Source organism: Astyanax mexicanus, chromosome 20, assembly GCF_023375975.1.
Source record: "Astyanax mexicanus isolate ESR-SI-001 chromosome 20, AstMex3_surface, whole genome shotgun sequence".
Lineage (NCBI taxonomy): Eukaryota > Metazoa > Chordata > Actinopteri > Characiformes > Acestrorhamphidae > Astyanax > Astyanax mexicanus.
In genome coordinates this window covers 20,835,792-20,859,370 of record NC_064427.1, presented here as the reverse complement: position 1 = coordinate 20,859,370, position 23,579 = coordinate 20,835,792, and the positions used below count along the sequence as shown (strand labels likewise).

Below are 23,579 nucleotides of genomic sequence, written 5' to 3'. Positions count from 1 at the left end.
TGATAACGTTAAAGTCAGGGTGTCCACTCACAAGAACCAATCAGAACCAATCAGAACCAATCAGAACGAAAGAGACAGAGAGAGGAGGAGGAACCGGACCATGCAGCATCACTGAAACCGACTTATACGCCTATACAGCTCACCCCTCATCCCATTCTGAAATCTGATTGGCCGAAATATAGTGCAGGTAATTTTAATTCATTTCAACTCATTTCAACTCAGTAATATACATTGTATTGGAATTGAGTTAAAATGTCCTGCGCTTTACAACCCAGGCCTGGCACACAAATTCTAATCATATATTTACCTCAGCAATGCTGTTTTAGTCATACATATACACAAGTACAGCTATTATGATCTCCTGAAGTTTGCCTTAGTAAATTTATTTCTCTTTACCTTAGTAGAGCTATTCTAATAGTCAATTTACCTCTGCCATGCTGTTCTAATAATTCATGTATCTCAGTAGAGCTATTCTGATGATAAGTTTACCTCCTTAATGCTGTACTAATTACAAGTTTACTTCAGCAGAGCTGCTTCTATCATATATTTGCTTCAGCAATGTTCTTTTAGTCAAGCATTTACGTAGGTACAGCTTTCTAATCTCCAATTAATGTTAGTGAAGCTATACTGATGATACATTTACCTCAGTAATGCTGTTCTAATCATATATTTACCTAAGCAATGCTGTTTAGTCGTAGATATAAAGAAAGGTACAGCTTCTCTGATGTTAAATTTACCTCAGTAGAGCTATTCTAATGATTCATTTACCTCAGCAGAGTGATTCAATTATTTACATAGTTAGAGCTTTCTAAGCTTAAACTTACTTTTTTATAGAAGCTATTCTAATGATAGATTTACCTCAGTAATGCTGTTCTAATCATATTTCTTTACCTCGGCAATGCTGTTTAATCGTAGATATGAGCAAGTACAGCTATTCTGATCTTAAATTTACTTCAATAGGGCTATTCTAATCATAGAGAAAGTAAAACTAGAACTGATTCAAACTGGATGTCATGTTCCACTGAATTAAAACACAAACTACCTCTTTTCCTCAGAGGGGGTGGAGTATTCTCACTGGCTTTAATTCGACGCCTCAGGACGAGGAACTGTAAAGATACTTTAGTCATAAAGTATGTAAATATCACTATTAGAAAATCTAATGCAATAAAACTTTTACAATCTGGTACTTCTTACATAACCTTACCAAAGTCTAACGTTATACAGTTATCATAGAGGTTATAAAGTTATGGCTATAAAATCGACAGATAAAATGTGCTTAATATAAATGGGCCAGCAGTGCATTAGATCAGAGGTGGGTATCAACACGTTTCATTAATTAAGTAATTCTTTGAACATGTGGGGTCGGCGTGGGTGAGGGGGTGGCGTGGGCGAGGGGTTTTCAGCGTGTGGGTTCAGGCGTCGCTTTGTATTGTGGGAGGTAAATTAGCTGCAGATACTCAAAGACGACAGGAAATTATTAAACCAGCACAGACAGACAGACAGACACACACACACACACACACACACACACACACAGTTAAACCTCACACACGAGCACCGCACCAGCCTGCAGCACCAGTCCTGGATACACCAACTACTGTACAGTTTATTATAAACTGAATTTATAAAGTCTAGTATGAATCTAATCTATAGATCTAATAGGCCTGATCATTTTTACCATCTCAAAATAACAACTTAACTTAATAATGTAATAATAATAATGTTATAATCACTTAATAATTAAAAAATATATGGGCTGTTTTTTATGAAGCTCAAAAGCTGACAAAAATATTCTAAAATGTAATTCACAAACTTCAATAAAAAAATCAGATACACAAATTTGTGATTCTCATTTTTTAATAAAAAAATGTAAAGATCTGAATTATTTTTATCTGCAACCTTATAAACTAGATTTTTCTTTTTGTATAATGTATTCATTTGATTTTTACATCTGAAAATGTTTGAACCAGATTTTTTTTTTAATTGAAACTTTTATAAAATGTAAGTTTATGAATTTTACTATTAAATATTTTAAAACTTTTATTAAAATGTAAGTTTATGAACTTCACTATTAAACATTTTTAAAACATTTAGTAAAATGTAAGTTTATGAATTTCACTATTAAATCTTTTGAGTTTATTAAAAGTGACATTAATTCAAATATATAAAATGTGATGAGATACTTTTGTCAGTTTTTAAGCTCCAGTGGTGGAATGGGCTTCTGTAGATTTCAGATCAGATCTGAGTCACAATAATTCAGATTTGAATCTGATTTGAGACTGGGAATGTGAACACTGCCTACTACCTCCAGGACTGGAGCTGGACTCCTCCCCCATCAGAAAAACAGAGAACGAGGGAGTGAGGGAGGGACAGAGCAAGGAGAGGAAGACTGCATTAGAAAACGAAGAGCACTTACAGTAGCCAGTGTAAGGGGGATCATTACTGCTCCCAGTAACTGATAGGATATGGTGTCTTCTTTTAGAGGATACTTGATTGAATCATCGTTACAGAAAAAGCCTCGTTTGAACGGGTTGTGCAGGGGGGTGAGTATAGCGAACGGGAGTCCAGCTAGCAGAACACAGCAACGAGAGAAAAACAAGCACAGACCGGGTTAACACAGGGATGCCCACTTCTACCAAACACTCAACCCAACACTCAACCCAGCATACACAACCCAACACACACCTTAACATGCACCCAACACACTCAACCCAAAACACACATCCCAACACACACAACCCAACACACACTTTAACATGCACCTAAACACTCAACCCAACACACTCAACCCAACACACACAACCCAACACACACCTTAACATGCAGCTAAACACTCAACCCAACACACACAACCCAACACACTTAACCCAACACACTCAACCCAACACACACCTTAACATGCACCCAACACACACCTTAACACTCAACCCAACACACTCAACCCAACACACACCTTAACATGCACCCAACACACACAACCCAACACACAACCCAACACTCTTAACCCAACACACTCAACCCAACACTCAACCCAACACACACCTTAACATGCACCCAACACACTTAACCCAACACACTTAACCCAACACACTTAACCCAACACACTTAACCCAGCACTCAACCCATCACTCAGCCCAACACAAAACCCAGTACTCAACCAAACACATATACCCCAACACCCAACTCAAAACACACATAACACCCCAACAGACACACCAACAGCAGCTTACAGAGGTGGGTAGTTAACAGTAGATACACTGCTTTGGTTCCATTCACTTAAAGGGTTAATACCCTACATTTAACCTGTATTTTATCACAGCTTTATTTACTCTGATGTGCTGAAAACTATGGATGCTACATAGCTACTGTATATAAAGAGGTCACAACATTCCACTTACAGTATTTAAATGAGCTCTGCTCTGACTGGCTGTTCTCTTCGGACTATATTGTATTTTAATTATTCTGCACTCCAGTCTAGTCTATAAAGCTGGACTCTATATAAAGTTATACAGGTCTGTTATATCTGGATAAATAGGTCTGTGTTTGGGACACAAACACAAAACCAGTGAATTTAACTGAGGTAGTGTTTGAAGTAATGAATGATCTGATTGTCCTCTAATCTGAGCTTCTCTACCCACTTCTGTAAACTGTCTGTAAACATGCTGTAGAGGAAGCTGCTGAACAGATTAGTGGGGTGGAGTTTAGCATTAGCGCCATGCTACACAACACAACTTCTGCAATCAGACACGGAGTTAGAAACACAACCACCATTAATTAAGAGAATTAGTACAAGGCTTTTGTGCGTTTCCAGATGCGCAAGGTGTACTTTTCCTGACGTTACGATAGCAAAGACACAATGACACAGCCTAAATCAAGCTGCACGGTGCACGATTAACTGCTCACCTAAAGATCAATCCTGGGTGTGTTATTTAATTTTTTTGTCAATGAGTGTAAAAAAAAGTTTATATTACAGGAAAATGAAAACAGTATGATGAAAGTGTAGAATATGCAGAATTCAGTTCTTCAAACATGTAATGTAATATTGAATATTATTTAGTATAAAGTTGTAATCTTGTAAATAACTGAATTAATATCCAGTTTAAAGTCCTGAAGTCCTGGTGTTTAGTGTTTTATATGTGTGGCTGTTGTGAAAAGAACAGGACGTGATCCGTTGTGCAGCAGCAGCAGCAGCGGTGGTTCAGTGGTCATTTCCTGGGATTTTAATGACTCTGTTTTGGTTTAATTGCTCTGTTTTGACGCTCGGGTCGGTCAGATTTAGCTCAGATGACCTCAGCTTGATGACACGCGTCAATCCTGAGGGATCTGATGACAAAAACATCACTGTGGTCGAGTGGGCGGAGCTCTGTTTGAGTGGGCGTCGACTACAGACGCCAAAATAACACACGCTAACACAGTTCTGGTTCTGACACAACAACCCTAATATCCTGAAGGTACTGGAGGAGGCAGCTGGGGGGCTTTATACCCCCCCAACCCAGGCTGGACCTTAAAGTTAAAGGAGAAGTCCGGTGTGAAATGAACTTTGTTGTAGTGTAGTTTGTTGTAGGGTTGTAGTGAAATATGATAACGAGTACAAACTTTTGTTGAATAACCCACCTCTGTTCACCCACAGCAATTCCCAAATATGGCACTTTTATCCAATGCTTCCAACAGGCTTACAATGCAAGTGATAAGGGCATAGAGTTACTCATGCGAAGAAATGTCAGGCTATTTTTATGCTATTAACAAACTCAAAGTAGCTCCACACTTCACTAGTAGAATTCTGAGGGTCCTGACATTTAAAACGAGGCACTGAGATCTTTGAAAGTGCACAGATAGTTTATTAAAACACTGTTAGATAGTAGGGGTGGGCGATATGGCTCTAAAATAATATCACGATATTTCAGGGTATTTTTGCGATAACGATTATACTTGGCGATATAGGAAAACTAAAATAATTCATTCATTTCAGGAATATAGTATAATAGTATAACAACATAATCATAATGTGGCAAAATAAATAATATAGCATAAAATAATATAATGCAGCAAAAAATATTGCAGAATATTTAGTGCATGCATATAAACTGCAAACTAAAACAATTATACAATAAATACACCTAAAGCTTCACAGTAAATAATAGACTACTTTTTTTAAGACAGAACAGCCCTGTTATCACGATATGGATTTTTAATTTCACGATATTTCTGTGTCACGATATATTGTATACGATATAATATTGCCCACCCCTAATAGATAGTTTGTGATCTTATCGTATTTATTAAAGTGAATACAGTCTGAAGTAGTCACTGCTGTGGACTGTGCTAACCCAACATCCAACAGGCTAATTAACCTAATTTACAGCCATTTACAGCACAGCTAACCAGCTTTCACACACAGCACACAAACAGATCAGCTAGCTAGTTGCTAAGTTACTTACATCCACCTAGTGCTGGGCGATAAAACGATAACGATAGTTATCGAGGAAAATATACACCGCGATAAATATGATAAGCCAGACAATGAAATTCGATAAACTTTATTTTCTACTTTCCGTTTAAGTAGCGCTGTGAACAGGAGCAGCACGCGATCAGGCAGCGCACTGAACTGCATGCTCGGCCCAGAACTCTGTCTCTGTGTTTTAAGTTTTTATCAGATAGAGAGTCTGTTGTGCTGGATATTTGACTAAATACAGAAGATTAAATAATCTGTGTAGCTGTATTTGAAGTGAGCTAAACATTGTTGTTACTGAACTGGATCAGTTTTAAATACACTTGTTAAGTAATGTAAGTCTAGTCTACTGAAAGCCAGTAATGTTAGTATAAATCTGTACTGCAGTAGAAGTGGATCATTTCAGAAACTTGACTTTATTCCTCCCACCTCCATTACAGGTCACTTGCTTTAAAATATTTAAATGTTAGCATAATTTAAATGCAACAAAACTCAAAGGCTATTATTTTATTAAACATTAGCAGTAAATAATCTTAAAATAACAACAGTAAAACATATGTAATACATACTTTTTATATGACCAAAATGTACTAGACTAAAACTAGACTAAAATGTGACTAAAACTAATATACATTTTAGTCAAAAGACCAAGACTAAACTGTATCAAAATCACCTGTCAAAAGGAACACTGATATACTCTAGTATTTTGCTTTATGTAGTTGCCTGCGGACCTGTGTGGATGTATAATGACTTTTAAAATTAATTTAAAAGCTGTCTGAGCATCTTGTACCCACCTGGCAAGATGTGGACATCCTAGTGTCGGTCCATAACTCCCTTATTCTGTCACTTATGAGTAAAAAGAAACCTTTAAGTTAAAACTATATCGTGATAAGATTTTTCAAGATTTTCCATATCGCCCAGCCCTACATCCACCTCCTTCCACAGAAGCGGAGCTGCGTCTGTGGTTGAAGGAGTTACATTTACAACATCCACCCAAACATTCAAACTTCACTCCTTCGTTTCTTTGGTTTTACTGTGAGTGAATGAACTACTGAGCTCTGAGTTTCCTCTTCTGAAGTCTCCATTGCTCCACCAGCCGCTCGCATTCGTGAATATATTAGGCTTAGCAGGGATGGTCATCCAGCACACTGTTAAACCATTAAACACAATATTTTATCCCTTCATCACTCAGAAATGCTTCTGCTTTCAGGTTTCAACCATTTCTTTGTCATCTGTAGTTTGGTTTTTACTAAGGGGGGGGATTGATTAAAATAAAAATCTATTTTCTTTTTTATCGCCCAGCTCTAGTGTAGGCTATATGAAATGATCCGCTGGTGCACCGGAAGATCGAACACCGAGTAAACACACATGATGAAAGGTGAAGCTGTGATGAGATCAGTGTGTGCCATCAGTTCACCTTGAGGACCAGCGTTATATTACAGCCATTACCGTACAGAACCTGCACAGTCATGCTCACACTGCCCAGTCACTACTCAGCAGATCCACCACAATCACACAGCCAGGCATATTCAAATATAGACTCAGATATAAATTCAGATAAAAAAAAAAAGAGTTTCTTGGATTTTAACAAATTAAAAACCTCTGGAATATAATCAAGAGGAAGATGGATGATCACAAGCCATCAAACCAAACTGAACTGCGTGAATGTTTGCACCAGGAGTAAAGGCATAAAGTTATCCAAAAGCAGTGTGTAAGACTGGTGGAGGAGAACATGATGCCAAGATGCATGAAAAAAACTGTGATTAAAAACCAGGGTTATTCCACCAAATATTGATTTCTGAACTCTTAAAACTTAATGAATTTTTATGATTCAGAAATTGAAGTGGTCTCTTAAGTGTTTCCAGAGCTGTATGTCTATTCAAGTATCTTTTTTAGAACGATACTTAGTTTCTATGAACTTTGAGCTGAATTAGATTAGACCTACATCATTAGAGATGATTATATAAGCAGTGATATGAGTGAAGATAATGTTATTAATAGAGACGAGGAGATTAAACAGCAGGAGTGAAGATCTCTGGAGGGTTTGTGGAAGGAGGTTAATGTGTTTGAGTCTTGGTCTGAGGTTTTCATCAACTGAGGGACGTGCAGAACAACTGATACCACTGATACCACACACACACACACACAATGTTTCCTATCACACTAGAAGAGATCTGACCAATACATGTTAGCATTCTCACGACCACAGAGAACTATATGTAACGGATCCCATCTTACACCCTGCGCAAGGCATGCATGATGCTCATTGCTATCTTACACCCCGCTAACAGCCTATTTACATGCCTCCACCTGCCTCGTTTAAATAGCAACAGTTTTTCTGTATATATCTACACTGATTGACGTGGTGATCTGGAAATGATGTGTGTTATGATCAATTTCTGGCGCATTGCTTGTATCTTTGAAACACAGAAAAAAAACACAGTCAGACGTTCATTGCTATCTTGGCAACAGAGGCGTGTCTAAACCCACATCTAAACCCATCAATAAACAGAATACTAAATAAAATAACATTGCTGTTCCTGTAAATAAGCTTCTGGAGCTCCTCAACAGCGTAAACAAGCACATCAGTTTCCTTTGCTGAGAAGCGTTTGTTGTACTCATCCAGGTAGCTGCACCTTTAAAATAGCAATCCGCCTCCGCCAAAGTCAGAGTGCACCTGGCTCTTAAAGAAAATGATGACAAGCAAGTGACATGTTGATTGGTTTATTTCACGTTTAGCCCAAAATTAACCACACCCATGAGTAATTAAGAGAATTAGTCCATGGCTTTTGCTTTGTGTTATGAGCCACACAAGATGTGTGTACTTTTCCCAACGTTACGATAGCAAAGGCACACTAACACGCCCTAAATATGGACCCGTTAATCAATCAGTGACCTTTTTTAAATTTTAAAACACATTTTAAACAATGTATCTGTCAGACTCTCTCTCTCTCTCACACACACACACACACACTTTCAGAACACTCTGTCTCTACAGTGTCGGGCTGGTAGGAGCTGCTACTGGGATCTATATCAGTGCGGGTGAATCAGGCCTCGGAGGCGTTCCAGGAAAATAGTCCAGCTATTTTTGGAGAGACTTTCTGCAAACACAGACAAAGCCTTCCATCTGTCCTGCAGAAGATCCCGCCCACTCTTATCTCCGCCCCCTCTGACCTCCGCGGCCCAGATGTTTGGACAGAACCCTCCATCGCTTCATCAGAACCACTCTCTCATTCTGAATCAGGACCAGAATCAGCCAGATTCAGCACTGAGCTCCAGTATCTCCTCATAAATCAGATTAAATAAACAGAACGACAGCAGATCCTCCAGCGCTCTGACCTGCAGGAGCTCTAAAAACCACTTCATATAAACACTGAGAGGAAGAAACACTTCCTTTACCAGGTTTCACATCTTAAACGATGATGGAAAAACAAAACTGAAATGAAAAAAAAATTGAATCAGAAACAGAATCAGTATATGAATTATCAGAAATGAGCTGCATGTGGTCATACATATACAGCTCTGGAAAAAATTAAGAAATCACTTCAGTTTCAGAATCAGTTTCTCTGATTTTGCTATTTATAGTTAAATGTTGGAGTAAAATGAACATTGTTGTTTTATTCTATAAACTACAGAAAACATTATTTCCAAATTCCAAATAAAAATTGTCATTTAGAGCATTTATTTGCAGAAAATGAGAAATGGCTAAAATAACAAAAAAGATGCAGAGCTCTGAGACCTCAAATAATGCAAATAAAAAAAACAAAAAAGTTCATATTCATAAAGTTTTAAGAGCTCAGAATCAATATTTAATCAATATTTGGTGGAATAACCCTGTTTTTTAATCACAGTTTTCGTGCATCTTGGCATGTTCTCCTCCACCAGTCTTACACACTGCTTTTGGATATCTTTATGCCTTTACTCCTGGTGCAAAAAGTCAACAGTTCAGTTTGGTTTGATGGCTTGTGATCATCCATCTTCCTCTTGATTTAATTCCAGAGGTTTCCAATTGGGTAAAATCAAAGAAACTCATCATTTTAAAGTGCTCTCTCATTTTTATTTCAGAGCTGTATATATTTAAAGAATGAGTCCAACGTTTGGGCACACCTTCTCATTCAATGTTTATATTTAATTTTTTCTCCTACATAGTAAATATAGTAATAGAGAAGTGATCCAGACTATAAAGGAACACATAAGGAATCATGTAGTAACTTAAAAATATTAAACAAACCAAAATACTCTGTGAAGCATTTAGATTCTCTTATCTGAAGATCTGTTTGTTAACTTGTGGTTTGTGAGGCTGGTAACTCTGATGAACTTATCCTGTACAACAGAGGAAAATCTTGCTCTTCCATCCTTTCCTGGTGTGGTCCTGATGAGTGTCAGTTCCATCATCAAAATGTTTTTGATGATCTTTGCGGTGACCACTTGATTACACTTTCTTTCTTAAAGTTTTTGAAATGAGATCGATTTACCTTCATTTTTCTTCTCAAAGTATTTTTTTTTCTTTACTTAGATTAGAACATTACTCAAATAGAGCTATTCACTGTATACCTCTAACTCTACCTCTTCACTACTTTACAACTGATGCTCTCAAACACTTTATTAAGAGACAAGAAATTCAGTAAAGTAAGTAATTAACTCTTAATGAGTTCAGCACAGCTGTTAACTGAAAGCATGAAATCCAGGTGACTCGACTTTATGAAGCTGACTGTGAAAATCCAGCAGAGATGTGTAAACTGATAATCTAAGCAAGATGTGCTACTTTGAAGAATTGGTTTGTTTAACTATTTGTTGTAAAAAACAAACACTGGATTTAGGGTGTGTTCAAACTTTTGACAAGGACTATATTTCTGTGTGTTCACTCTATAAACTTTATATAGCTCCTAACATACAATATATCAATGTTATAAGGAGTGTGTCGGCCTGAACTGCTTTTAGAATAAGGCATAATAAAGGGCAACCAATCAGAATGAAATCAATTTAGATATATTAGTCTTTAACATGCTTTAAAATAAGCCTATATAATTCTAAAGATATAAAAAAACAGACATGATCTTGTTTAATGAATATTAATTATGTAATTTATGCCTTTTTGTTTTTTAAATCCAGAGAAATAGAACACAATTCTAGATGATCAGATATACAAGTCCTATGATTAAGCAATAATTATCTTGTTTACGTGTTTTCTAGAGCTAAGTGATTCACTGTTATCTGTAAACATGGCCTCTGTGATGCTGATACTGTATTTTTAGCTGTCAGATAATGTACTTTAGTCCGTGTTTAGAGATAACAGTGATTCATACAGCGCCAGAAACCACAAAAACATCCATCAGGAGAGAGAGAGGAGCATGCTAACTGATGGGGTACCAGCTTTTACTGCTGGTGAGCTACATTAGCATTTTAGCTCCAGTTTAAAACTAAAGAAGCTAAACAGTAAGGAAGGAGTTTTTTCCCGGCCCTGTCCCAATTCACTATCCGGGGCAGTGGTAGTGTATTGGGCCGTGACTCTGACGACACAGGTTGGATCCTGCGTGAGGAGCGGCGTGTTTATTTTTATTTTTTTCCTTTTTTCTTGGGTTTACCTGCTTTGAGATTAACTGTTCTGTGCAATTGGGTTCAACAACACTCTGGGCTGGAGAGCTACTAGTCTGTAGCACTTCATCCCAATACACTCCATTTTCTAAAACAGAATTTTTTTTTTTGGAAAATATCATATCATAGGCAATAATATCACCAAAAACTCTCACATGATAAAAAACATTTAAAAGTAAATACATTAAATATTTTTTTCCAAAATATTGTGACATCATAATACTTTTTAAAATAATATTTACTGTATTTAGTTTTAAATGTTTGTTTGTAGTTTATATGCATGCTCTAAATATGCTACACTTTTTTGTAGCAGATTTCTGTTACTTTTGTTGTATTTTTTTTTTCTTTTATTCTATTCAACATCATGGTCTTGATTACTACTGTTTGCAAATTGTTTACAACACACATTATTTAGATTTATAAAACTTTATTGTTTATTTTGTTGCAGTAATATATTCTTTAAAAAAAATTGCCAAGAATTTCGATATCGCAAAAATACCCTGAAATATTGTGATATTATTTTAGAGCCATATCGCCCAGCTCTAATAAACACTATGATGGATGATGAACAGGAGGATGTCAGTGTAAACGTGGCTAAACTCTGACTTTAAGCTGTGCTACCTACTTTTACTAATTTTACATCCTAATTTGCAAAGCAGGATCCAGAGCTTCCAACCAGAGACTCAGAGACTCAAAGCATCTTATTGGTCAGTCTTTAAAGAGTCAGAGTTCTGAAGGTTTTGGAAGGTGTTTGGGTCACAGTGATCATTACTGACTGGAGAAAAACTGAGTGGACACATTGACCCCTGAGTGGACACTTTAAACCCAAATGGACACCCTGACCCTTGAAACGACACTAAGCCCGAGTGGACACTTTAAACCAGAGTGAACACCCGGACCTCTGAGTGGACACTTTAAACCCGAATGGATACTCTAGGTTCTGAGTGGACACTCTTAGTGTAAATGGGAAACCCGATTCCTTAGTGGACACCTGAGTGGACACCCTGAAACCTTGAGTGGACACTATGGACCCGTGAGTGGACACCCGGACTCCTGATTAGACACCCTGACTCCTGAGTGGACACTCTAAGCGTAAGTGAGTGGACACCCTGACCCCTGAGTGGACAATTTAGGCCCAAGGGGATACCCTGAACTCCTGAGTGGACACCCTGGATCCCTGAGTGGACACTATGGACCCGTGAGTGGACACTATGGACCACTGAGTAGACATTAAACCTGAGTGGACACCAAACCCCCTGAGGAGACACTCTAAACGTAAGTGGACACCCAGACCCCTGAGTGGACATCCAGGCCCCTGAATGGACACCCTGGTCCCTGAGTGGACACTGTGACCTCTGAGTGGACACCCTGACCTCTGAGTGGACACCCTGACCTCTGAGTAAACATTTTAGCCTCAGTGGACACCCAGACCGCTGAGTGGACATTTTCAGCCTGAGTGGACACCTGGACCCCTGAGTGGACACTATGGACCCCTGAGTAGACATTAAGCCCGAGTGGACACCCTGACCCCTGAGTGGACACCAAAAACCCTAAGGAGACCCTCTTAAGCTTAAGTGGACACCCGGACCCCTGAGGAGACACTAAGCATCAGTGGACACCCTGATCCCCGAGTGGACACCCTGATCCCCGAGTGGACACCCTGATCCCAGAGTGGACACCCTGTCCCCTGAGTTAGCGAGTACTTACACTGCAGATGGGCAGTGTGAAGCCGACGGTGTAGAGGGTGGTGGAGGTGACGGTGCTGGAGTGAAAGGGGTAACCGATGCTCTCATCGTTACAGAAAAAGCCCCTCCGATACGGCTTTATCTTAGCCAGGTTAAACGCCGCCAGAGGAAGACCCGCTGTGGACCAAGAAGAAGGTTAGGAAAGGGTTAATCATCTCCCATCAGAGCTGTGCTTCAACCCGCAGCACTGCCGAAACACCTGACATCACAGTGACACACGTGATGTCACACAGCGTACCGTCAGATTACCACAGAGATACCAGATACCATCAGTGTTTGAAGAGAGATCAGATTTGCCGACAGTCCAAGTTCTGCAGTGTCTGTTAGCAACATTAGCCTAGCATCTTCCTTTCTGAACTAACGACATGTTTTGGCTGGTAAACGGTATCTGAGGTCATAAGTTGACTGTTAGGATGGATTGATATAAAGCTCTGTATATATATAAAATAAATAAATAAATAAATAAATAAATAAAGAGACCACTTAAAGATGAGTTTCTTTGATTTTACTAAATTGAAAACCTCTGGAATATAATCAAGAGGAAGACGGATGATCACAAGCCATCAAAACAAACCGAACTGCTTCATATTTCAGCCATTTCTCATTTTCTGCAAATAAATGCTCTAAATGACAACATTTGTATTTGGAATTTGGGAGAAAAGTTGTCCATTGTTTATAAAGTAAGACAACAATGTTCATTTTACTCATACAACTACCTATAAATAGCAAAATCAGAGAAACTGAGTCAGAAACTGAAGTGGTCTCTTATTTTTTTCCAGAGCTGGATGTTTGAGGCATTGCCTCCTTTAATCCAGTGAAACAACAGAAAAGTAAAGTAACAGAAGAAAATTGGCTGGATTTTACTAAAAAGTGACCCCCCCCCCCCCCCTCCCCTCCCCTCCCCCCTCCCCTCCCTCCTGAGCGTGAACACACAGTTCTTATCACACACTCAGAGAGTAACAGTGATTTTATTTGAGGAAACGCTTATGAGGCGACTTTATTCCTGCCAGCTCGATAACACATGACCTCAGACACACACCACACACTCCTCACTCAACCACAGAAATGTATGTGTGTGTGTGTGTAGTGTGTGTATAGTGTGTGTATATAGTGTGTGTGTATAGTGTGTCATCAGTGTGTTATCTGTATGTAGCTTCACGAGATCGACAGGTTGAAGTCTAACATGTGAGTGTGTACACTGTGAACCGCAGAATCAGTGTGTGTGTGTTTCAAGTGTGTGTGTGAATGTGTATTAGGTGTGTGTGAGTGTGTATTGAGCGTGTGCGTGCACTGAGTTTGTGTAAACTGCGTGTGTGTACCAAGTGTTTGTGTATTGTGTTTGTACGCATGTGTAGTGTGTATTAAATGTGTGTCTTTGTGACAGTAAATTGTGTGTGTGTGTGTGTGTGTAATGCCCATAATGACTCCTGTTACTGGAAAGGAAATTAATAATTAAGTATTTCTGATTATGATAACTGGATATTATACATAATTCAGTGTATTATAATCTGCACTAAATCCACTAATAGTTACCATATAGAACCATATGCACTATATACTGCTTATCCATTAGAGGCCGACCGATCGATCGGCCAGCCGATTTAATCGGCCGATTTTTGTTATTTTTTTATCAATCGGCATCGGCCGATTTTCTTATTTGGCCGCGCCGATTTTAATCCGGCACATCTGCGGGCAGCTACTTGGAATGCAGCGCAAGGTTTCAAGAGTGAGCAAGACTTTCAACGGGTAAGGCATCCATTTTTACAATCCAGTGTCCCAAAGTCTATATTTTCTCTCATGATTAGTAATCTGTGATGTTGCTTCATTTACTGAAAAAGAATAGAATTTCAACTGCATCGGTGTTGTAGCATTTCTCTCCAAACGAAACTATGCTTAGCGTTGATGGCAGGAGTGCATTTGGAATGAGCCCTGACTATGCAAGGCAAGCCCTATCTATAAGCTCTAGTATAAAATAACTGACGTCTCTTCTTCAGAAACGAAAATCTAAGTAAATAAAATCAAATTAACACTTGATATTTTCAGTATTTAAATTATTTTTAGACGAAATGAAAAAGGGCAGGACTAAAACTGTTTAAGGATATTGGCAGCATCAGCTGCACTGAAATAATAATTACTGGTTAGTCAGGATTATTAGAGGACTGTACTTCTCCTTATATATAAACAGTGTTGGGCACGTTACTTTGAAAAAGTAATTAGTTATAGTTACTGGTTACTTCTCCAAAAAAGTAACTGAGTTACTAACGGAGTTACTCCACTATAAAAGTAATTAGTTACCAGTAAAAGTAACTATCGCGTTACTTTTTATTATTCGCCCGTCAAAAAAAAAGGAAATCAATTATGCATTTACTATTATTATTAGAAAAATAACAAAAAATAACAAACGAAAATAAACCCAAAATGTTGACAAAAATATAATCTAACGAATTTCAAAAAAATAAAACGAAATTCTCCACACAACCAAAGAAAATTACTAAAACTTGTAATACTGAAAAAAGCGGAAAAACGCGCCTGGGGATGAAATTTAACAAACCAAGCCACACTCAAAAGAAATATGTATATATAAAACAAAATGGACAAAATGGACAAAAACAACAATTTAATGCCCGTTAAAATGGTATTAATATAACAGCTTCACCAAAAGAGAATAGAGCTTAGATCCTGCCCAAAAAATCCGACCCAGCCGGAGCCCGTGCACATTCTGCCCAAGCCCGAACCATAAACTGTCATTATGAGCCTGACCCGATCCGCCCCATAAACTGTCTGTTTTCGGGCTGATTGAATGAGCGAAATATAATCAGAATTATGTTAATTAACACTGTAACATAGAAGCATAGAACTATTATTTAATTTAAATGATTTTTAAGAACAGCTACACACAATGCTGCAAGTCAAACGCGGAGGCGTTCACGTGCGCCCAGAGCTACGTAATTACAGTTTTCATTTTTATTATAGTTTAATTTTATTTTGTTTTTATTTTTTCTGTTCATTTTAGGGTGGGCTTGCTAGCGCGAGCGCTTTACACAAGAACTAACGGACCACGAGTGCCGCGCGCTCGGCACAACAACTCCCGCTGTACAACTCCGCTGTACAACAGCGCTTATAAATAAATTAAACACAAAAATGAGGGTATTCTATCAGTAATTTCAGTTCGTTTTAGTTAGTTTTATAAACACAAAATACAGTTCGAGATAGTTATGTTTTTCCTTTTAATTACCGTTTTTATTAGATTCAGTTAACACAAATGTTTTTCACTTTCAATTTTCGCTATTTCGTTCGCTTTAGTGAACAATAATAATTGGTTACTTAGCAACATTGTGATTATCACACCAGAGCTTTATATAAAATAAAAATAGGAGCCTGATTTCGGGTCGGTCCTCAGGTCAGGTGGGATTCGGGCAGAGAATCTAAGCTCTAAAATAGAAAGCAGCAGCACCACAAAAACCGGAGCAGCTAAAAAGAGCTTAACGTCCTTAATTCGGAACTTGGGTTGTCCACGGCAATCACTGAATTGATTAGAGCACGCAAATCGTCACAATTGTGCCTCACGTCACCATGCCAAACCACAGGCACAGCGGCCAGAAGCTCAAGTTCACCGGACAGAGGAGGGGTTAACCAGGGCAAAGCGAAATAAAAAAAAAAAGTTCATAGAGCTGCTAAAGTAACGTGCAGTAACGGGGTGTCGGAAATGGTAACGGCGTAGTTACAGTCATAGTAATTAGTTAGATTACTCGTTACTGAAAAAAAGTAACGGCGTTAGTAACGCCGTTAGTTTTAACGCCGTAACTCCCAACACTGTATATAAATAAGCTTTATTGTAAACGAATTAATAAAACAAATAGTTTCTAAAATAATGGAGTTAAAATAAAACATCTATTTTTCCTTCACTACAAACAGACATTAAATCATGCCGCCTCCTGCTGTTCTGCTGTAAAACTCACCCGTTTAAAGCGGTTTGCGCTGTTAGATATTAAATGAAACGATGAGCAGAATTTTCTGTTTTGTCGGGTTCTACTTTAGAACCCCCTCCAGACTTTTCTGATAAAAGCTCATTTTATCCTGAACCTATAAAGTCCGCGCTCTTCAGCTTTCTCAACTCATTTTCCGCTCACGCACCGAACCTCCAGTACGTTTTGGAGTAACTATCTAAAGTTGTCACATTATGGAAGTCTTCTTGCACTCTGTTAAACATATTAAAATGAATAATTAATAGACTAACAGACTGCAACAAGTCATACATTTGTTAATTAGTAGGCCCCTACAGTAAATTTTATATAATAGCCAACATAATATTTCTACTATAAACATGAATAGATAGTGTATATAGAACATATGTTATATAATGAATAAAATAAAATGTTATGGATAATACAATCTAAATAAAATTAATATTTTTTTTATTAACATATAGTGATATAGTAACATTAAAGTCACTATAAAATGCTAACCTTATTTTCAATAAATTGTGTGAAGTTTACAACTGTTGTTCCTCCTCTTACTAGTATGATTTTAAGCATGCCAAATAAATATAATACGATAGCATATCGGCCCTAAAAATCGGCAGGTCACATCGGCCATCGGCTGACTCTGACCACTAATGATCGGTATCGGCATCGGCCTTAGAAAAACCCATATCGGTCGGTCTCTATTATCCATATATTATAAGAGATTTCTAACCTTTACCCTGATCTTAATCTCAGGAGTCGAGCACATGGTTTTGATCTCAGTGTTAAAAAATTAAACATGCAGTGCACACACACACTCACACACTATACACGCGCACACACACACTACACACACACTAGTCTTATGTTTCTTGCCTAGAAAAGAACAGAGTATTGGTCTGTTACTGACACTGAGAGCATGTGACACACACATGCATGAACGAACACACACACACACACACTCTTATGGAGTGGTGCCAGCCTGGTGCTTTAGTGTGACTGAATGGAGGGGGGTGGTGATGTTGTGTGCTCCATGGACCATTGTAGCCCTATTGTGAAGTCAACCAGCAGATTAACAGCCTCCACACACACACACACACACACACTAATCAAAAACAATGGCTGCACCCAGAGGGAAATGTGGGATTGTAATTCTATTCAGAAGGAACAATAAATCATTATAAATTTAGACTAATATACAGAAATAGTGTGTAATACATGTATAACTCTGCAACATGCCAGACGTCTCATCATGTAGAAAGTTGTAGAGGTTCCTAATGTTCCTCATGTGATAATCCATCTCATAATAGCTCCAGTAATCTCACACAGTTCCTGCAGCAGATTGTGTGGTAAGGGTATAGGAGTGTAAATAGAGCATCCAATAGAATAACATCCCGCACATTTTCTATAATCAGGGATAGATCTGGAGATGCAGCAGATGGACATGGTTTAGTATCTGCAGGGTATTCAAGAGTCAAAGCTCTTGAGACTCAGCAGCAGCAGTGTGTGGACGAGCATCGTCCTGCTGGACGAATAGAGACCGGATTGTTCAGTGTAAAGGTAGAATCACTGGTTGCAGGACCTCATTAACCTCAGTAATGTGGGGCTGTTAAAGTTCCTGTAATTAAGAATAAAGATGAAGATCTGGCTTCATCATACCAAATTACACCTCCCAACACCATGATACCAGACCTTCTGGATGTTGATCTTGGTGTAGATTCGCTGGTTGTTTCCACCAAGGCTTGCTACTGAAGATGATAAATCAACTCTGAGTCACTCCATGACAGTCTGGCATGACTACCCACAAAGATTCATTAAGTACAAGAACATTGAAACAGATAAAAACATCCTAATCAATAAACGGGGCGCCAGGCAGCGTCCAGGAATACCACTCAGCATTGACCATTCAGAGAAATGAGCTACTTAACCGCTATCCACACACACACACACACACACACACACAGTGTCAGTAAATCAGACCGACACAATATTAATACAGAACATCTGCCGGGGGATCAGTCATCACCCAGCAGCTGATAAACTGGTTCATACTCAAATTAGAAGAGGTAGAATATACAAAGCAGCTGCAGTTGCAGCTGCAAACACACTTGAATACTAAACTACATACTATAAATACTATACCCTAACCCTTACAACATCTACCAGACCCCCAATCTTACTCCTCATCAGATAGACAGCACATAAAGCTCATCATCCAACCAATTAACCAAACGACAAATCAACCACTAAACCAAATAACCAATCAAAAACAATCAACCAACCAAATAGGTAATCAATAACCAAACAACCAATCAACCAAATAACCAAACAACCACTCAAACAAACAACCACTAAACCAACCATCCATCTAACCAAACAATGAATCATCCGTCCAAACAATTCATTATCTATCCACCCAAAGAAACCAATAATTAAAGAAATAACCAATCAACCAAACCAACTAAACAGTTATACAACCAGATGGCAACCAATCATCAGACCAACCAATCAACTATCCAGCCAATCATTTTCATACACAAAAACTGAATACCCACCAACAAATCCAATCAACTACTGACCTGTCTATCTATCCAAACAACTAACCAACAGATCATCAACCTAATTTATCATCCATCCACCCAGTCAACAACCAATCACTTATCCAAAGAACCAAAGACCCATCTAATCATCTTACCAAATAACCACCCAATTAAATCCCCCATCCAATACACAAACAACCACTCAAGCAGCCAAATTACCCAACCACCCATCCAAACTAATCTACTATCACCAATCTTCTCAATCCATCAGAATATCCATCACAGATTAGGAAAATCTCCTGACTGAATGAATAATAATGGAATAAAGTCAGATGGTGCTGTGAGGAACATGACTCAGACAGTCCTAATTGCTCTCTCTCCACCCGAGTGAATCATCTACTCATCGCCAACGCCGCTCATCACGCCACCTGCCACCTGGAGAACCCGGTTCTCTGACAGTTTAGAGGTGCTGAAAGCAGATATTACCGAGATATTACTGACCCTGAAGACCAGAGTATTACTGCGTTATCAGACCTGAGCTGCAGTAATCTGTCTGAGGAAACTCTCAGAGCACGATTCTACACTGAAGATACGGAGATACGAGCTTTGTGCTGAAACCAGGTCCTTGTGTGCTCAGGGTGGTATACAGACTGGGGAGTGCTGATGGTCTGCAGCTGCTTCTGATAACAATAATGGGTCTGTAAAGATAATATTAGCTCAGGGTGGAACTTACAAGGTGCCCCATCATAAATCTTTAAAATGTTGTCAGTGAGATCTTTAGTAAAACTAATAGGTAGGTGTAGAGCCCTGACAATAGTCATTTTAATGAAGAGTTTTTTCTCAGGTTCTGCTGTAAAATAAACAATCTAACCAAGCAACCAATTACCCAACCAATTGGGGTTAAAACCCCAATCATCCAACTAATCAATCATCCACCCAACCAATCAACCAACTATCCAAATCATCCAATTAAGCAACCGATTACCTAAGCAACTGATAATTAATTTATCCAAGCAAGCAACCATCCACCCAATAAACTTTCCAATCATACAACCACTAAATCATACAACCAACTAACCAACCACCCAATCAACCCAAACAACTAACAAACCAACCAACTAACCAAGCACCCAATCATCCAACCAACCAACCAAACAACCATCTAATCATCCAACCATCCAAACAACTAATCAACCAACTATCTAATCATCCACTCAATCAACCATTTAGTGAACCACCCAATGAACTACCCATCCAACTTATCAACAATTAATTCAATAAACCAACACTTAAACACCCAACCAATAAAATCATACAACCAAGCAACCATCCATCCAATTCATTCACAAAACCAACCTACCAGTAAACCACCCAATTAATCAAGCAATCAATCAATCAATCAATCAACTAATTTAACAAACCAATCAACCAACTATCTAATCCTCCAACCATTTAACCACTCAGTAAACCACCCATCCATCTAACTGAACGGTTGTCCAGCCTTACACTAGAAATAGAAATAAACAATTAGTGTGTAAAGTCAGACGCTCATATAAAGAACATGACTCAGTCTTCTATAATTATATATTTAACACACAGATCTCTACACCATGTGATCTCCATACAATCTACAATACAAGTTATATCAGCCACAATATGAAAGAGATCATGTACCATATGACATGATCAGTATATAACTAAAGTGATGAATAATGAATATTTAACCTGTTACTACTGGTTTAAGCAATTTAATCCAGTGAAATACGCGTCTGACACAGTTTTCTGAATGGAGATTTATCAGTGTAATTTCTCTCTCTAAAAAATATTAAAACCTCAGACACACATGGCCAACGAGGGACTACACAGTTTATAATGCCGCAAAGTGTTTAAAAAAAACAGATATTTCTACTGTCTCAATCTGTTATACTCTATCAACAAAGTCAGTTACAGCTTTAACTCTGGTTTTGTTATTATGAAAGAGTTGATTAAATCTAGGGGGCCAAACCTGTTACAAAATTAAAACATTAGAATGAACACTCACATGTCCCTCCATAATTCAGAAACAACTCAAAAGACACAATGCAGCATTAATGCATTAATATGAAGTGATAATTCCATGCATATGTAACACAGTAACTCAAACTCAAACTCAAAAACAATAAAATGCAAAACCAGCAAATGATGCAAGGCAAGTCAAGTCAACAAGTCAAGTCAATTCAGCCCAACTCAAGTCAAGTCAACAAATGTCCATTTAACTCAAGTGAAGTCAACAAAAGTCAAGTTAAATCAGCTTAACTCAACTAAACACAACTCATGTCAATTCAAGTCAGCTCAACTCAGATCAAGTCTGCTCGACTCAAGTCAAATTAAGTCAAGACAACTGAAGTTATTTAGCCCAACTTAAGTAAAGTCAAGACATGTTCATCCAACTCAAGTCAAGATAACTCAAGTCAAGTCAATTCAGCTCAACTTAAATCAAGGCAACTCATGTCTATTTAAGTCAGCTCAACTCAAGTAAACTGAAGTTAATTTAACTCAAGTCAACACAAGTTAGCCTTAATTCAGAGCAAGTCGATTGTTACTTAAGTATAGTCAAGTCAGCTCAACTCAAGTCAAGTCAAAGCACCTCAACTCAATTTATTCACTTCAATCCCATTCACGTCAACTCAACTCAAACCAACACAACACAGAACCTACCTAGCACGAGGCAGGCGAGGTCCAGCAGCACGAAGGGGATTCCTTTGGTGTCAAACATCCTGGAGAGCTGGGGTTCTAGATAAAATCAGGTTCTGGCTAACACAGGCTGGAGCAGGGATGGGGGTTCTAGCTAAAAACAGGCTGTTATTTTGGGTTTTGGATGAGTTCCTGGCATAACCCCAGAATAACAAAAATTAACCCCTTCCACACAGGCAGACAGACAGACAGTCAGTCAGTCAGACAGACAGGCTGTATGTAAATATAGCTGCGCGCGCCGTCCGGGTCAGAGCGGAGTAATGGCGGCGGGAGATGACCGGGACAGTGACGGTCAGCGCGAGTGGGCGGTGAGAGGTGAATCCCGAAGATCCGCTGATCATCTCCCAACTCTAAACCCGGAGAACCAGCAGCACAAACCCGTATCTCCAGTACAGCCAGCACTGCACCACCTGAGCCCAGCCCGGCTCGATCAACACACTGCGGCCAGCCACGTGACCCTGGTCCCGCCCCACCTCTGACGTCGGTCGCCCCGCCCACTGTGTTATAATTAAATTAAATGTATTATTTATTATTATATAAACGATTGTCAGATTGTAATATTAATATATGTATTTCTTATATGTATAATTATTGAAAAATAGTTTTTAATGTTCGCGACCGCTTGACTCACGATGATGCATTATGGGAGTTGTAGTTTTGGTGGTGGCTGCGCACCGTTAACAGCAGGGAGAGCTTTCAAATAAAAAACTACAGATGTAAAAAACAAAAAGAGAGAAAATGGATATTTTCACTAAAATACCCCTGATAGTAAAGAATATAAAATAAACGTTGTTTTTTTGCCTGCATTACAGTCTTTTAAGGTTGAAGATGGAAAAAAATACCTATATTTAACGATTATTTACTTTAAATTAAAAATAAAAATATTTTCTATTACAGTTACAGTTAGAATTTTCAAAAACGCTTCTTATCAAACATGAAACTTTTTTTATGTAATGTTTATATAGAAATAGAATTCAAACATATAGGCGTGTAGTATCAGATAGAAAATTTCCAAAACTACCTTCCTGTTAAAGGGTTAACGAGTTAGCCTGGCAGCACAAGATTTTTTTTTATCAGGGAATTGCCACTAGTTAAGCCACTATTAAACAATACTATATTTTAATTATTAAGAATGTTATAAATAATAATAATTTGAAAAATTAGTAAAAAAAATCAATACTGTCTTAACTAGTGTCATTTTTTCATTATTTTTTAATCTTTTTTTAAATAATTGTTAATGTTTGAGGCTGTTTGTCCCATGATGATGCATCATAGGAGTTGTATTTTTTACAATTACAATTACAATAGAAATCTGGATCTGGATCAATAGCTGGACTTGAGTCCTTAATACCTTAGTGAACGACACTCAATTTTAATGATTATGTTGTAAATACCAATGAATTGACAGATCAGTTAATAAAATTGTGATTAGTAATGTCGTCAATCGTGTTAATTAATAATTAGTCGAGACATTATGTAATAAGTACTGTTAATTTATGCACAGTTATTTTAAAGTGTAACTCTTAAATCCATCCATCCAACATTTTGAAAACAC

General features: G+C 38.1%; 1 protein-coding gene across 2 annotated transcripts in view; it reads right to left on the bottom strand.

Moving 5' to 3' along the window:
- Positions 1 to 22,486, bottom strand: part of plpp1a (phospholipid phosphatase 1a) — a 42,233-nt gene extending 19,747 nt beyond the window's left edge. The window contains exons 1-2 of one of the 2 annotated variants that reach the window (XM_022663064.2): positions 21,989 to 22,486; positions 2,417 to 2,568 (exon numbers count right to left, since the gene is read on the bottom strand). In XM_022663064.2, the coding sequence (XP_022518785.2) occupies positions 2,417 to 2,568; positions 21,989 to 22,046 (210 nt within the window). In that variant the 5' untranslated portion in view covers positions 22,047 to 22,486. Of the gene's footprint in view, positions 1 to 2,416; positions 2,569 to 12,751; positions 12,907 to 21,988 lie in introns of both variants that reach the window. The other variant, XM_022663063.2, reaches the window with a different exon arrangement.
- Between the last annotated feature and the right edge of the window lie 1,093 nt (positions 22,487 to 23,579).